Source organism: Takifugu rubripes, chromosome 15, assembly GCF_901000725.2.
Source record: "Takifugu rubripes chromosome 15, fTakRub1.2, whole genome shotgun sequence".
Classification (NCBI taxonomy): Eukaryota; Metazoa; Chordata; class Actinopteri; order Tetraodontiformes; family Tetraodontidae; genus Takifugu; species Takifugu rubripes.
The window spans coordinates 5,938,645-5,955,432 of NC_042299.1; the positions used below are offsets into that span (position 1 = coordinate 5,938,645).

Consider the following 16,788-nt stretch of genomic DNA (forward strand, 5'->3'; position numbering starts at 1 on the left):
CTTGTTTTCCAGTTTTTAAATGGGAGATGAGAAAACTGGCGAGGGGGAGAGATGGATGAGACGCACAGAAGACACCAGCATGAAAAACCAACAAAAAACGTGTTTAACTTGTTACCTTCGGAATTTGAATGATTGCGATCAGCCCAGCAAAATGATTTTTTTTTTCGCCACAGGTGAAGAATTTTGTAGTCCGTTTAAAGAAGGTAGCGGTTGATGTCTACAGATGTGTCTTTCTATCTTCCTGCATAAGCGAGTTCACAGGTTTGGCGGTGTCCCCGAAGTGTCCTTCCTGAAAAACACCTGCGTTAAGGATGGGCGGATCGATCCCGTGGTATCGATATATCGATACTCACAAGCTACTCATTTGGTATTGGTAAAGGATAAGGAAATCCTAGTAATCAATTGACCATAATAAATTGGTCTGTATTTGTCTTGTGATTTGTCTTAAATGTAATAATATTTTGTATGACAAAAATTGCCAGTAAGAATTGAACGGTATTGATATCGATGAAAATACAAGAAAAAGTATCGGCATCGTATCGAATCCCAAAAGTGTGGTATCGCCCATCCTTAACCTGCGTGTGCTCGCGCGCTCGCGGCTCATGCACAAAATAGACCATAAATCCAAGGTGGCAACCCTAGCTTCCACATTAAATGAGCATCACCAGGTGTTTATGCAACAACCATCATCACACTATGAGCAAACCATGCAAAGTAAAGCCAGACAAAAAATGTCTACACACACTTTATTGTAGATGATAATCCAGCATATCCAACCCACAGAAAAGGCATTTTACTAGGATCCAGTTGACATGATGTCACACAATTTTAAGAATGGGATTGATTTCAAGGGTCATATCGTACTATGCATTTAGATCAGACGCACATCCAGACGCACACAACACTTGAGTTGATGTGCCTTCATCCACAGCAAACATCGACAGGAATCCAGGCAATTAACATTTGGTCAATTTCACAGAATGATGCAACATTTCAAACAACAGCACTACACAGATCAAAGTAGAAAATAAATAATTAGGATTTATTCTGACTGCCTAACCAACAATGCTGCCCCAAATTAAGCTGCAAAAGACTTCAGTAAAGATGAAGATGATCTTGCTGCTGAGGTCTGATCATCGGGGGTTGCGGTCAGAGGTCAGGTCCTGGCTGCATTTCCTTATGTCACCATGTACTCCTGCCGTTTGTTGAGACGCACCTGGCAGAGTGACACGGCGCCCACTACCACATAAATGGCAGCAGCAATAAAGCAGTTGATGCCGACCTGGTTGTAGAGATTGTGGATGTTCTGAGGGGGGGTCTTACTGCAGGGAGAACACAAAAGAGTTCCTGTTACATCTCAATGCCCATTTTATTAATTGGTTTTTATACAGCAGTTTGGGCCCTAAAGAGGTTGTTGTAAAGTGTGATAGCTGACTGATTGAAGCGTCCTGGCAGGTTAATAAGACTTGCTTCTGCATATTTACCTGGGCTCTAGATGAACCAATTATAATCAAAGGAACACACTGAAATCAGAGGAGTATCAAGTGTTTGAAGTACACAATTTAAAAACTCACTCATTACGAATGTCCTCTTCAGTAAATGGGACATCCTCGATCAGAACGGCTGACTTAGCACTGAAGAAAATCCCCAACATTGCCTGGAACAATGCATAAGAATAGTTCAATGTGAGCATCAGTAACATCAGAGCAGAGAGCCGGAAGGACGCATTCGTTGAAACAGCCCTAACACCAGTTTTATACCACACAGGAAATCACAACTTTTCCAACAAGTCAACAACTTTGAAGCAGAACGTCTGCACATCTGCCTGCTTCTCTGCTTCTGGAGCCAAATATACTCAGGGACCAGCGATTCTGTGGTAAAATGTTATCGATCACTATGGCCCGAGTGTGGAGCAGCATCGACCCAGAAGAGGTTTGGCTGTATTTCAGAATTTTCCTGCTAGCTCCAGGACCAGTTTATTTCGGCAAATCCACTAATGCAATTAAGCAAATCCAGCTCAATGACCAGCTACTGCAGTTGTGGCACTGCAGCGAAGACCAGCTGGATTTCATCCAGGTGGTGTTTGGGCAGAGGACAATCCCCACTCCTGATCAACATCTGTGTGGATGTCATTTGGTAATACATGTATAAAAAACATCCAGATTTGCAGGTTAATTATTGTTATCTTAATAGTAGACATGCGAGCAGTAATCGTGCTTATGATGGTCCGTGTGGTCGTGACCAGCTTCTCGATGGTTGTGACTAGTTGCTCCCTGGCGTGGACCAGTGGTCACTACCACTGGTTACATTAATTGCACAGGTCCACACAGTGTACTGGTACTTTGACTGGAGTTAAACTAAAAAACAGACCTTTGCTTTTTCCTCTGTAGTAGCTCAGTAGGATCTACTGAAAGTCCCTGGACTAAACTTAGCTGTATATGTTATTTAAGTTTCTTGATTTCTAGCAACAATGCTGAGAATGTAGGAATAAGTCATAATAGCATTTGACTAAGTTATAACATTTGACTGACAAAGAATCATGATCTCTAGCATTCGTTCAGGTCGCTGACTGGAACCGCATGCAGACAGACTGCTATCTGCCTGAGGAACGATTGTGCATCTTTGCACTGCTTGCTGGGAAACCGGTATAATATTTGCTTCTTTCTTTCACACCAGAAGAGCTTCAGTGAATGTTATTTCAGTGTGTCTCGTGGTTTTCCCTCCATGCTGCAGGTGTGGCACTCCTCTGATGCAGAGGTGAATGTCTGTTCTATGCTGGATTGGAAGCGTTGTTTGGCTGTACACCTGTGGTTCATGCTACCTCCCACTGCCTCTGTGGCTGATGCCCTAACCAGATACGAAGCTGCCTTCAAGGTGAGTGTCACACTGGTTTTTCAGCCTGAATTTCATAGAAATCTGTGAAATTCCTGCACTTCTCATTGTCGCAATATCTGTTTAGGGTTCAGATGAGGAAGGCAAGTATGCTTGTGCACCTTTGCCTTCCTATATGGAAGCAGAGCCAATGGACATGGAGGAAGAGGAAGAGAAGGAAGAGTGTAAACGACCCCTGTATGACCTCTGCTTTCATCTGCTCAAACTCTACAGTGACAGGTGAGTGCCCCATGTCTGCAAATCAATTTAATATTGAATGTAATCAGATCTTTAAAATAACTGAGCTTAGCCTTTAATACACACTGTCCCCTGATTAATGCATCCGTCTGACAATACAAGATTTCTTTCTTCTCTTTTTTTGCAGACACTACAGCCTGCAGCAGCTGCTGGATCCACTGACCATCACCTGGGAACGCCTGGATTATCGTTTGAGCTGGCACCTGTGGGGCGTTCTGCAAGCGTTGCATTACAGCCACCTGAGTGCCTCACGTCAGGGCCTCCTCCACAGCAGCTATGCAGCTCAGTTGGAGGGTGTTGGCCTCTGGCACCTTGCCGTCTTTATCCTGATGCACATCCCTGATCACATGTAAATTCAACTCATCTTCCTTATCTGATACTCACCTTTTTAATTACTAATGTGTTGGGGTGATATTGGTCTTGCCACAGTGGGAATCTGTCATTTTAGAGGAGAAATTAATGTTCCTGGCACTGATATTTCTTTTTTTTTTTTGCCTCTTCAGTCAGCGGGAGCGAGCTGTGAGGGACATGCTGACCCTCCACTGCCCCCTGCAGGAGACAGACGAGTCAGTCCGTCGTGAGCGCTTCCTGACAGAGAAGCTGCTGATCCCTGAGCAGTGGATCCATGAGGCCAAAGCCACCCGAGCTCGCTGTGATGCAGACCGGCACCAAGAGGCCCTGCATCTGTACCAGGCCAAACGCTGGAACCAGTGTCACCGACTGCTGATCCAGCACCTGGCCTCAGGTCGGTAGAATCATTTTGGCAACTCAAGTTAATGTTCTTACTCAATATGTCATGTTTTCTATAATGCTGCTCCTTTTGTTCTGCAGACTGCATCATCAATGACAATCATGACTACCTGCTGGAGTTCCTGGAGGGGCTGGCAGTCCCTGAGCACAGCGCTACTATTCAGGACTGGGACACAGCAGGCAGGGTCTACCTGGACTATATCCGGGTCATTAAGATGCTGCATGAGATCCAGCAGGTAAGGCTGATAGCTGCATGATTTTTGTTCACAATGATTCATTTTCATAAAAATCAAATTAGAATCCCTAAACTTAAGAGTTCCTGTTACTTAAATTCATTTAATATGAAACAGGTTACACACATTAATAGAATAGAATGAAAATGACTTGGGTTATCCTTGACGGAGAACACTGGTTTGTGTCTTTGTAACCAGACGGAAAACGCTGGTTACGAGCTGGAACGTCTCCACTCAGAAGTGACGTCCCTCTGCAGCAGGATAGAGCTGTTGCCGTGCAGCACTGCCCGAGATCGTCTCGCCCAATCGGGTAGAACTGAGTGTGGCTTGTGGAGGCACTTGTATTGTTCCTCCATGTCTGAATGTGCAGGTTTTACCTAACCAATCCCTCTTTGTAGAAATGGCCAAGCGCGTGGCGAACATCTTGCGGGCAGTACTGAGCCTGCAGCAGAGTGATGAGGGAGCCGCCAGCATCCCCCTGACCCAGCTGGCGCCACACATCACTCGCCTGCCCATGCCAGAGGATTACGCGCTGGATGAGCTGCGAGGCCTCACACAGTCATACCTGCGACAGCTCATCGTCAGTTCATGAGCTCAGGACACCAGATGAGGAGGTCAGACAGATACAAAAGTGCTGCTGCTGCTTGGACACAAATGTTAATATGGAGTTCTTGTTAGTGGGTTTGTGTGTGTCCTTCAGCGGACTATTTTAAAACATTCAGAAGTATATAGTTGCTCAGGGCAGGTCTGTGGATCTGATGCCTTTTATGACCAGTGGACTTTATTTTTCTTGATGAATATGTGGGGATGAATATTGTGGGTCATTTGAGATTAAATAGCGACTGTTTGGTCAGGACCCTCATCAACAGGGACAGGAGGTTAGAAACAGCCAAATGGTGTATTTCCCAACTTTTCTAGTGTAAAAAAAAAAAGAAGAAAGAAAAAAGCCAAATATTTATAGATTCAAGTAAAATTTATCTCAAGTTTCTTATTCTGTCACCCAGAAGATTGGCACAAATGGACCCAATAACCTTACACCTTATTTTCTTCTGACGTACATTTTTGTTCATTGCAGCTGTTGGCGTTTGTGTAGCCGAGACTTATTTCATTTGCTGTTACTGACCCTGGTTCCTCCTCTGTGGTGGTGCGACACCTCGACACACTCACCACCTCAGTGGGTAATCGTGACCCTGGGAAATGTTGCAGCAGGCTTATTGCCCCGCTATTTGTTTTATTATGATTAAAAACTGCATCAAGCGACAGTGTCTCCTGTTCATGTGTCCATATGTGAATAAATACAATTTGAATATCAATAAGAGTGATGAGGTTTAAAGCTGATTGATGGACAGCATAAACATCCTGATGGTCTATTTTTGTAGATTCTTTTTGATGTGTGTGTTTGTGCGTGTGCGATTCCTGAAGTAAAGTGTTTCCTCCCAAACAAAGTTCCAGTTCAGATTCAGGTCATTTTATCTTCCACATTTAAAAGTGGATGCAAAGTTTGGAATGAAAGACTTCGCTTCATCTTCAGATTTTCCTTCAATGCGATCAGACCCGTCAGCCTGTTTTTGGTTCTCGTAAACTTTTTTTTTCCTTGCTCGAAAAGAAGCTTTTGCTTTGCAGTTGTGTGACTGTAGGCATGTTTCTAAAGACTTTGTTGATGGAAATTTTTAATAAACAATAGAAAATGAACAACTGTTTTCTTATTACATGAATGTTGTGTCATAGGGATTACATTTTTTTCTTCCCCTTTATTATGGGTAAATCAAAAATTCTGCCAAATGCTGCAGTTGTTCCAGCGCTGTAGGGGGCCATCTGCATAACCTGATACGGGGCAGAGGTCTCCAGAAATTTTTCTAGCTTTTCGTTCAGGGATGTTGAAATCCACTTCACTTTGTCGAAGCAGTTTTCCTGGGTAGAACGACAGAAAACCTGGTTGTGTTGCGGCCCTTGAGGAAAGGGTTCCCGACATCCCTGCCTTTGGAAGCACTGGCTCTGCCCACTGGCCAATCCAATATTACACCTTAGTTATTGATTGTAATTAAGGTATTAATATCCAAGATTATTTGTGTCCCTCCAGACTAAAAGATCATTTGTTACTTAACATCCCTTATAATTTCTGCTGCTAAAATCCATGCACTAAACTAAAAGATAAAATCCAAATATTAGTGAATGACAGATTTTCTTTGGTACAGAATCAGTTAACACTGCATCAATACAATCATTGGTGTGCAGATATGTCTATATATTTAACAATGTGAAACAACCTTACAAATGATATGATATAAGCTTGCCACATTAAGCTTGAAAGAAAAGGCCATGCTAACTTTGCAACAATCGGCAGATTTAAAAACTCACAAGGGTGACACCTGATTGATTTTCTTTAGGTTGTAACCACAGTTGGTGCCATTTGCTCGAGGTAACCTGAGAGTGGAAACAGTGTTGACGGAAGCCCAAAGACCCCCCAGAAGTGACACTTGCTCCCTTTCTTAGTGGCTGACAGGAGATGGACCCACCAATAGGATGATTTTCTACAGTCATACAGTTTAAAAAATAGCACAAATCAGAAGAAGCAGATGTCCATTTGGAGTAAATACACAACTGTATGTAGGAACCAATACTCAGAGATGAGAAGACAGGAGGAAAACGAGACGGATAGGAAGCTGCAATGCTCCTTAAAACCTTATCAAAGGAATGTGGAGCTATGGGTTTACCCACCCATTAAATTCTGGCTTCAATATTTTGGATGGCTTTAATCTCATTTCCTTCTATTTGTGCTTCTCCCATAAGTGGAAGTGCCATCATCAGCTGGCTCCTGAATTTTTCACCAAGGCTAAGGCTATATGCCTCAGCCAGAAGTTTGTTTTTCACCACCATCGTATAAAATCTCTGATCCAAAATCACCTCCAGGTCAGTCTGCATCTTTTGGCATTTGGTAACTGCGACAATCTTAAGTTGATGGTTGTGGATTGTAAACTTGCGAACCTGCACACAAGACAGAGAAGAGAAGAGGAAGCTGGAGCTCATCATCAGTGAACATCTGGACTGCAATGAGGAGCTACCTGCTCAATGTTGGTGATATCAGTTGACTGAAGTGTCACGGATTCAAGGTTTTTGATATTCATGTTTGTCAGTTTGACGACATCACCGACAGCCACGTTTTCGCATTTCTTGACGTTTCTACCCCAGATGACAACCTCGATGGAGTCTGTGTTGTCTTTTATATGAAAATGTTGCTTCTTTGTCCTCCTCTTTGCGTTATTACCCTTAACCATGAGTTCACTGGGGCAGACCTGTAGAAAATTAAGTTTAGACGTGTACAACTGGAAAGACTGGCAAACTTCCACAACTGATTCAGACTTGCTAAAACAGTAAATATGGATGGAATACTTAGGAACAGATTGGGATGCAGCCTGTTCGGGACATGTAGCAGCTAGAGAGGGCAGCAGACACCTGCCCAAAGCTAGAGCTCACCTTAGTAATGGTTCCTTCCACGCTTACTGGTAGTATTTCCGAATCCCATTTTTTAACTTCTTCAATGGAGACATAGGGGCCGTGGGAGGAGAGTCGCTTGGCTTTCTCCTCAACCTCTTTTGGAATGTCAAATGCACCCAACTCGGCCACGATGGTCTGTAATGTAACTTTGAAGAGATTTTTGTCTCTTATTAATTTTCTGAACAAGTAGTGCTTCCCTTTCTGGAGTTTCTGGTAGTGTGGTTTTCCATACACCATCATTTTAATGCTGGCTGTCTCATCTGTGACTAACAAAAAGAAGAAATCTTTTTTCTGGGTTTTGTATGTCTGCAGTTTAGATTTGTCCATGATTCTTCCCCGGATGGTGGCTGTGGCAACGACCTCATGGGCCGCTACCAGATCACAGATGGACTTGCTCTGTGAACAAGCAAGAGCAGGAAAATCTTAAATCACTGTAATTATGGGGGAATAATCTGTGAGAATTTACTTACCCAAGAAGCAGTGTCTGTCTCCTGGAAATGAAAAGATCTATGTAATTAGTTTTCAATGATTAAGTAACACAGTTCCTTTTACCATCCTTCTTGCTCAACAGTTAGAGGCACAACGTCTGCATGTTTATGTATTTCTGCTCCACTCAAGCCAAACACACTGAAATCTTACTGTGGCAGGTTGGCCAGCCAATATTCCTTTAGCCATCACAGGACGTGAACCTAAAAGTTAATGCAAAAAAATATTTGTTTATACAGTTGGAAATATCATGTAAATTAGAGACATTACACCTTTCTTTGAGGTCCAAAGTATGATGAAAAAAGAATGAATAATTATTTTGTTATTACATAAGATATTTACCTCTCAGTGAACTGAGAACAAACTGAAGTCATATGTAATAACAGATTATCTAATGTCAGACATGCCAGTCAGGGTATTATTACAACAGGGAGAAATAAAATGAAGAATGGTTTTAGGAAAAACAGTTTGAGTTGTCTTAATAATTGGGAAGGGATGGATAAATTAGACTTTGGAATGAGCTTCCAAATCCTGACATGGACATGCAAGAGAAGCAAGTCTGTGTTAGTGAACACATAATATTTAATATTAGAGACACAGTCGGTTCTGTTAACCCACCTCCTGCTTCTGTTTGTTCCGTTGTATTTGGATCAAGTTTCCTCTTTTTATCCAAGGTAGTTTTCTCTGTCAACTGGACTGGGTTTCTTTTCCTCTTTTTACCTCAAATTATACAAATTAAAACATCTAAAATTAGAATTCCAGGTATGTTAAAATGAAAATCACAAGATATGACTGAAATTTAAAATCTTTTACTCAGAACCACTGATTTGTGACCCAAGTGCTCACCTGTATTTGCCTTCAGTTTTTCCACAAAAGCTTTTAATGGTTCCTGAATTTTGTCGTCCCGCCTCGGTATCGTTTCCATGGCATCAACAATGGCAAAAACAGAATCTTCAAGACCATAGTGCTCATTAATTATTTGCGCCATATTTCCCCGGATGTTAGGGGTCTTCTGACCTTTGGGAATCTTGGACAAAAGTTCCAGCAGTTTTTCAAACTGTTGATTGTCCAACTCCTCCACAATGAAGGTAAGAGTTTGTTTCCACTCCTTCTCTAAAATATCTGACATCTGATCAAGAGAGAGAAGATGAATATTAGACCTTCTGCTGGAAATGGTCAGATAAATGTTATTTCATTGCACTGCCAGTCTTTCAAATCCTATGTATGTCTCAATTTTATTTACCATCTGTCTTTACGCTCAAAAGCAATAGAACTGAAAGAATGTCACACATCAACAGCTTCTGGCTTTTGTGTGTGTGACCTGGTGGATCTAAAAGTCTGCATTTAGATGTTTTTCAATTGTTGAATTCTCCTATGACAAAATTCCTTCTCCTGTCTTTTATACAAACACTCTAATGGAATCTCACTGTTTCTATGCTGCTCCTGATCCTCTACCTGAATGAACCATTTGAATGTTTCTTTTGTTAGACTCCATCAGAACTTTCTCAGCAGCAACCACTCTCTTATTTCTTAGTTTTTACTTCAAAAAAAAAATCTTTAGCACATGTAAGTAACTGCATAACTAAACTGGAACAGTTAGTGTACAAGATTCTGAAATAATCTGAAACTTCTCTTGTTATAAACTCTCACAAAATAACTCCAGTCAGATACAATTGTACGTTATTTTTGTCATCATGCTGCTAAACTAACAATTTTCTTACAAACACGTCAAAATCAGTTGAAATCAACCCCTTTTGTACCGTTTTCCAGCTTGTTTTCTTCCTTGGTGATATTTTCCCGCTCTTTCTCTCTCCACCACCTACTCTTTCAAAATGTGACTTCGGAAGGGAGGGATTTCTTTGGCACTTGGAAATGATTGCGTGACAATAAAAACATAGACGTCAGCCTATCATCCCTCCCGCCACTTGATTGATCTACAAGGCAGCCAGTCAAATGATATCTGAATTTTTTTTACACTTAGGTCACTGTACATGCGCAAACAACGGCTATAAGTGCAGCAAAGCTAACAAGCTACTCAGTTTGTTACTGCTAATTTTTTCACTTTTGTTTTTTTCTCTTAAACTTAAGAAAGGGTATTAAAATGACTGGGGAGCTGGACCAAGTAAGAAGAATAAAGCCCTATCACTTTCATGCAGAATGGGAGGGCTTTTTTCACGATGACATTTTCAAAGTGCTTTTGCCTCATTTGCCAGTCTACCATCGCAATACCAAAGAAGGGAAATGTGGAGCAGCATTTTCGGACTGTTCATGGAAAATACAAAACCGAATACCTGCTGAGAAAGGGAAAGTCCCAGTAGTTTTCACAATGGCAAAAAATGTACATAGTTAATTATGTTTTGTGCAACATATGTGGTTATGCAACGTACAGCAACATAAATTGTAAGAATCCTCAGTAGTTTTCTAAATAAATGTAATGGGTCGATCATTTTGACTTGGTCATTTCATAAGTAGCTCGCATGCTGAAAAAGTGTGAGCACCCCTGGTGTAGGCGTTGAGACTGCTCAATTGGCTTGCCGGGGGCAACACTGTTGCCGGGGGCAACACTGTTGCCTGTTGCAACAGGCAGGGACAGCTAAAGGGTGAGGCACACCCTCAAATTGTCTAGTTTCATAGAATTATATCTTTAAATAGTAATATCTAATTAAATACTGTTAACCTAACAGTTCCGTTGAGAATTTCAGGAGTGTGGACGAACGTAGTTATTTGTTTGATTATCTTCGTAAGTTTGATTGTTTATCAACATGAATTATTTGCTCATTGGTGCTCATTTCGTTATGTCAAATTTTGCCGCCCTAAACTTCAGCTTTCACTTTCGAGTTAGTCGTAACTATATTTTAAAGTTTTTAGAAAATCTTCACATGCTTAAAATTAGTTTTCAATAGAATGATTTAATATAAAAGCGTATTATATAATTAGAAATGCCCGATACTTAGTCCGAAGTTCTTCAAATTAAATAAATGTCTTTATAGATGCTTTCATGTTCTCACAGGTTCCACTTGTATTTGAGCGCCTTGTTTTCCAGTTTTTAAATAGGAGATGAGAAAACTGGCGAGGGAAGAGATGGATGAGACGCACAGAAGAAACCAGCATGAAAAACCAACAAAAAACGTGTTTAACCTGTGACTTTTCGTCACAGGTGAAGAATTTTGTAGTCCGTTTAAAGAAGGTAGAGGTTGATGTCTACAGATGTGTCTTTCTATCTTCCTGGATAAGCGAGTTCACAGGTTTGGCGGTGTCCCCGAAGTGTCCTTCCTGAAAAACGCCTGCGTGTGCGCACGCGCTCTCGGCTCATGCACAAAATAGACCAGGCGCCGAAACAATCGCTGCACGGTGCGCGCTAATTGCAGCCATTTGCGGCGCTTCGCGCCCGGTGTGAGAGACGCAATCTGTTAACATGGGCCCCGAAACGAAAATCCCTTCACTTCCCGGCTATTCGCTTCCAGTGCTCACTCATCACTCAAAACTTGCACGAATAACCAAATTAAAACAACTGTGATCTCTAGAAAGATAGAAAAACGAATAAAAACGGGTTGAAATCATGAGGCTTTGATGTGTTGGTGCGGAATGCTATTGATCTCCTGTCTTTTTAAAATAATGTCTTCTTCGCCTGTAGAATACTGAACCTTTTAGCTGCATTCGGTTTAAAAATTTGGCCGTTATTTTTTTATCCATAAATCCAAGGTGGCAACCCTAGCTTCCACATTAAATGAGCATCACCAGGTGTTTATGCAACAACCATCATCACACTATGAGCAAACCATGCAAAGCAAAGCCAGACGAAAAATGTCTACACACACTTTATTGTAGATGATAATCCATCATATCCAACACACAAAAAAGACATTTTACTAGGATCCAGTTGACATGATGTCACACAATTTTAAGAATGGGATTGATTTCAAGGGTCATATCTACTATGCATTTAGATCAGACGCACATCCAGACGCACACAACACTTGAGTTGATGTGCCTTCATCCACAGCAAACATCGACAGGAATCCAGGCAATTAACATTTGGTCAATTTCACAGAATGATGCAACATTTCAAACAACAGCACTACACAGATCAAAGTAGAAAATAAATAATTAGGATTTATTCTGACTGCCTAACCAACAATGCTGCCCCAAATTAAGCTGCAAAAGACTTCAGTAAAGATGAAGATGATCTTGCTGCTGAGGTCTGATCATCGGGGGTTGCGGTCAGAGGTCAGGTCCTGGCTGCATTTCCTTATGTCACCATGTACTCCTGCCGTTTGTTGAGACGCACCTGGCAGAGTGACACGGCGCCCACTACCACATAAATGGCAGCAGCAATAAAGCAGTTGATGCCGACCTGGTTGTAGAGATTGTGGATGTTCTGAGGGGGGGTCTTACTGCAGGGAGAACACAAAAGAGTTCCTGTTACATCTCAATGCCCATTTTATTAATTGGTTTTTATACAGCAGTTTGGGCCCTAAAGAGGTTGTTGTAAAGTGTGATAGCTGACTGATTGAAGGGTCCTGGCAGGTTAATAAGACTTGCTTCTGCATATTTACCTGGGCTCTAGATGAACCAATTATAATCAAAGGAACACACTGAAATCAGAGGAGTATCAAGTGTTTGAAGTACACAATTTAAAAACTCACTCATTACGAATGTCCTCTACAGTAAATGGGACATCTTCGATCAGAACGGCTGACTTAGCACTGAAGAAAATCCCCAACATTGCCTGGAACAATGCATAAGAATAGTTCAATGTGAGCATCAGTAACATCAGAGCAGAGAGCCGGAAGGACGCATTCGTTGAAACAGCCCTAACACCAGTTTTATACCACACAGGAAATCACAACTTTTCCAACAAGTCAACAACTTTGAAGCAGAACGTCTGCACATCTGCCTGCTTCTCTGCTTCTGGAGCCAAATATACTCAGGGACCAGCGATTCTGTGGTCAAATGTTATCGATCACTATGGCCCGAGTGTGGAGCAGCATCGACCCAGAAGAGGTTTGGCTGTATTTCAGAATTTTCCTGCTAGCTCCAGGACCAGTTTATTTCGGCAAATCCACTAATGCAATTAAGCAAATCCAGCTCAATGACCAGCTACTGCAGTTGTGGCACTGCAGCGAAGACCAGCTGGATTTCATCCAGGTGGTGTTTGGGCGGAGGACAATCCCCACTCCTGATCAACATCTGTGTGGATGTCATTTGGTAATACATGTATAAAAAACATCCAGATTTGCAGGTTAATTATTGTTATCTTAATAGTAGACATGCGAGCAGTAATCGTGCTTATGATGGTCCGTGTGGTCGTGACCAGCTTCTCGATGGTTGTGACTAGTTGCTCCCTGGCGTGGACCAGTGGTCACTACCACTGGTTACATTAATTGCACAGGTCCACACAGTGTACTGGTACTTTGACTGGAGTTAAACTAAAAAACAGACCTTTGCTTTTTCCTCTGTAGTAGCTCAGTAGGATCTACTGAAAGTCCCTGGACTAAACTTAGCTGTATATGTTATTTAAGTTTCTTGATTTCTAGCAACAATGCTGAGAATGTAGGAATAAGTCATAATAGCATTTGACTAAGTTATAACATTTGACTGACAAAGAATCATGATCTCTAGCATTCGTTCAGGTCGCTGACTGGAACCGCATGCAGACAGACTGCTATCTGCCTGAGGAACGATTGTGCATCTTTGCACTGCTTGCTGGGAAACCGGTATAATATTTGCTTCTTTCTTTCACACCAGAAGAGCTTCAGTGAATGTTATTTCAGTGTGTCTCGTGGTTTTCCCTCCATGCTGCAGGTGTGGCACTCCTCTGATGCAGAGGTGAATGTCTGTTCTATGCTGGATTGGAAGCGTTGTTTGGCTGTACACCTGTGGTTCATGCTACCTCCCACTGCCTCTGTGGCTGATGCCCTAACCAGATACGAAGCTGCCTTCAAGGTGAGTGTCACACTGGTTTTTCAGCCTGAATTTCATAGAAATCTGTGAAATTCCTGCACTTCTCATTGTCGCAATATCTGTTTAGGGTTCAGATGAGGAAGGCAAGTATGCTTGTGCACCTTTGCCTTCCTATATGGAAGCAGAGCCAATGGACATGGAGGAAGAGGAAGAGAAGGAAGAGTGTAAACGACCCCTGTATGACCTCTGCTTTCATCTGCTCAAACTCTACAGTGACAGGTGAGTGCCCCATGTCTGCAAATCAATTTAATATTGAATGTAATCAGATCTTTAAAATAACTGAGCTTAGCCTTTAATACACACTGTCACCTGATTAATGCATCCGTCTGACAATACAAGATTTCTTTCTTCTCTTTTTTTGCAGACACTACAGCCTGCAGCAGCTGCTGGATCCACTGACCATCACCTGGGAACGCCTGGATTATCGTTTGAGCTGGCACCTGTGGGGCGTTCTGCAAGCGTTGCATTACAGCCACCTGAGTGCCTCACGTCAGGGCCTCCTCCACAGCAGCTATGCAGCTCAGTTGGAGGGTGTTGGCCTCTGGCACCTTGCCGTCTTTATCCTGATGCACATCCCTGATCACATGTAAATTCAACTCATCTTCCTTATCTGATACTCACCTTTTTAATTACTAATGTGTTGGGGTGATATTGGTCTTGCCACAGTGGGAATCTGTCATTTTAGAGGAGAAATTAATGTTCCTGGCACTGATATAATTTTTTAGGTTTTTTTTGCCTCTTCAGTCAGCGGGAGCGAGCTGTGAGGGACATGCTGACCCTCCACTGCCCCCTGCAGGAGACAGACGAGTCAGTCCGTCGTGAGCACTTCCTGACAGAGAAGCTGCTGATCCCTGAGCAGTGGATCCATGAGGCCAAAGCCACCCGAGCTCGCTGTGATGCAGACCGGCACCAAGAGGCCCTGCATCTGTACCAGGCCAAACGCTGGAACCAGTGTCACCGACTGCTGATCCAGCACCTGGCCTCAGGTCGGTAGAATCATTTTGGCAACTCAAGTTAATGTTCTTACTCAATATGTCATGTTTTCTATAATGCTGCTCCTTTTGTTCTGCAGACTGCATCATCAATGACAATCATGACTACCTGCTGGAGTTCCTGGAGGGGCTGGCAGTCCCTGAGCACAGCGCTACTATTCAGGACTGGGACACAGCAGGCAGGGTCTACCTGGACTATATCCGGGTCATTAAGATGCTGCATGAGATCCAGCAGGTAAGGCTGATAGCTGCATGATTTTTGTTCACAATGATTCATTTTCATAAAAAATCAAATTAGAATCCCTAAACTTAAGAGTTCCTGTTACTTAAATTCATTTAATATGAAACAGGTTACACACATTAATAGAATAGAATGAAAATGACTTGGGTTATCCTTGACGGAGAACACTGGTTTGTGTCTTTGTAACCAGATGGAAAACGCTGGTTACGAGCTGGAACGTCTCCACTCAGAAGTGACGTCCCTCTGCAGCAGGATAGAGCTGTTGCCGTGCAGCACTGCCCGAGATCGTCTCGCCCAATCGGGTAGAACTGAGTGTGGCTTGTGGAGGCACTTGTATTGTTCCTCCATGTCTGAATGTGCAGGTTTTACCTAACCAGTCCCTCTTTGTAGAAATGGCCAAGCGCGCGGCGAACATCTTGCGGGCAGTACTGAGCCTGCAGCAGAGTGATGAGGGAGCCGCCAGCATCCCCCTGACCCAGCTGGCGCCACACATCACTCGCCTGCCCATGCCAGAGGATTACGCGCTGGATGAGCTGCGAGGCCTCACACAGTCATACCTGCGACAGCTCATCGTCAGTTCATGAGCTCAGGACACCAGATGAGGAGGTCAGACAGATACAAAAGTGCTGCTGCTGCTTGGACACAAATGTTAATATGGAGTTCTTGTTAGTGGGTTTGTGTGTGTCCTTCAGCGGACTATTTTAAAACATTCAGAAGTATATAGTTGCTCAGGGCAGGTCTGTGGATCTGATGCCTTTTATGACCAGTGGACTTTATTTTTCTTGATGAATATGTGGGGATGAATATTGTGGGTCATTTGAGATTAAATAGCGACTGTTTGGTCAGGACCCTCATCAACAGGGACAGGAGGTTAGAAACAGCCAAATGGTATATTTCCCAACTTTTCTAGTGTTAAAAAAAAAAAGAAGAAAGAAAAAAGCCAAATATTTATAGATTCAAGTAAAATTTATCTCAAGTTTCTTATTCTGTCACCCAGAAGATTGGCACAAATGGACCCAATAACCTTACACCTTATTTTCTTCTGACGTTGCTGTTACTGACCCTGGTTCCTCCTCTGTGGTGGTGCGACACCTCGACACACTCACCACCTCAGTGGGTAATCGTGACCCTGGGAAATGTTGCAGCAGGCTTATTGCTTATTTGTTTTATTATGATTAAAAACTGCATCAAGCGACAGTGTCTCCTGTTCATGTGTCCATATGTGAATAAATACAATTTGAATATCAATAAGAGTGATGAGGTTTAAAGCTGATTGATGGACAGCATAAACATCCTGATGGTCTATTTTTGTAGATTCTTTTTGATGTGTGTGTTTGTGCGTGTGCGATTCCTGAAGTAAAGTGTTTCCTCCCAAACAAAGTTCCAGTTCAGATTCAGGTCATTTTATCTTCCACATTTAAAAGTGGATGCAAAGTTTGGAATGAAAGACTTCGCTTCATCTTCAGATTTTCCTTCAATGCGATCAGACCCGTCAGCC

At 42.5% G+C, this 16,788-nt stretch overlaps 3 protein-coding genes across 3 annotated transcripts; 2 read left to right on the top strand and 1 right to left on the bottom strand.

Moving 5' to 3' along the window:
- Positions 1–1,881: 1,881 nt before the first annotated feature.
- Positions 1,882–5,372, top strand: LOC115246531 (nuclear pore complex protein Nup98-Nup96-like). The gene is made up of 9 exons (XM_029847950.1): positions 1,882–1,932; positions 2,562–2,645; positions 2,734–2,874; positions 2,960–3,111; positions 3,257–3,478; positions 3,633–3,874; positions 3,961–4,115; positions 4,311–4,422; positions 4,511–5,372. Exons 1-9 carry the CDS (start codon positions 1,882–1,884, stop codon positions 4,702–4,704), a joined length of 1,353 nt encoding a protein of 450 aa, XP_029703810.1. The 3' UTR covers positions 4,705–5,372.
- Positions 5,373–5,763: 391 nt separating this feature from the next.
- LOC105419338 (uncharacterized) lies at positions 5,764–10,634 on the bottom strand. Its single transcript, XM_029847949.1, has 8 exons — positions 9,854–10,634; positions 8,940–9,222; positions 8,712–8,813; positions 8,247–8,296; positions 8,078–8,098; positions 7,587–8,003; positions 7,175–7,405; positions 5,764–7,097 (listed from the first exon to the last, which is right to left on the bottom strand). The coding sequence occupies exons 2-8, from the start codon at positions 9,220–9,222 to the stop codon at positions 6,834–6,836; spliced, it is 1,368 nt and encodes a 455-aa protein (XP_029703809.1). The 5' UTR covers positions 9,854–10,634; the 3' UTR covers positions 5,764–6,833.
- A 2,228-nt stretch (positions 10,635–12,862) lies between these two features.
- On the top strand, positions 12,863–16,203 carry LOC115252585 (nuclear pore complex protein Nup98-Nup96-like). The gene is made up of 9 exons (XM_029847954.1): positions 12,863–13,097; positions 13,716–13,810; positions 13,899–14,039; positions 14,125–14,276; positions 14,422–14,643; positions 14,802–15,043; positions 15,130–15,284; positions 15,481–15,592; positions 15,681–16,203. The coding sequence occupies exons 2-9, from the start codon at positions 13,745–13,747 to the stop codon at positions 15,872–15,874; spliced, it is 1,284 nt and encodes a 427-aa protein (XP_029703814.1). The 5' UTR covers positions 12,863–13,097; positions 13,716–13,744; the 3' UTR covers positions 15,875–16,203.
- Positions 16,204–16,788: the final 585 nt, after the last annotated feature.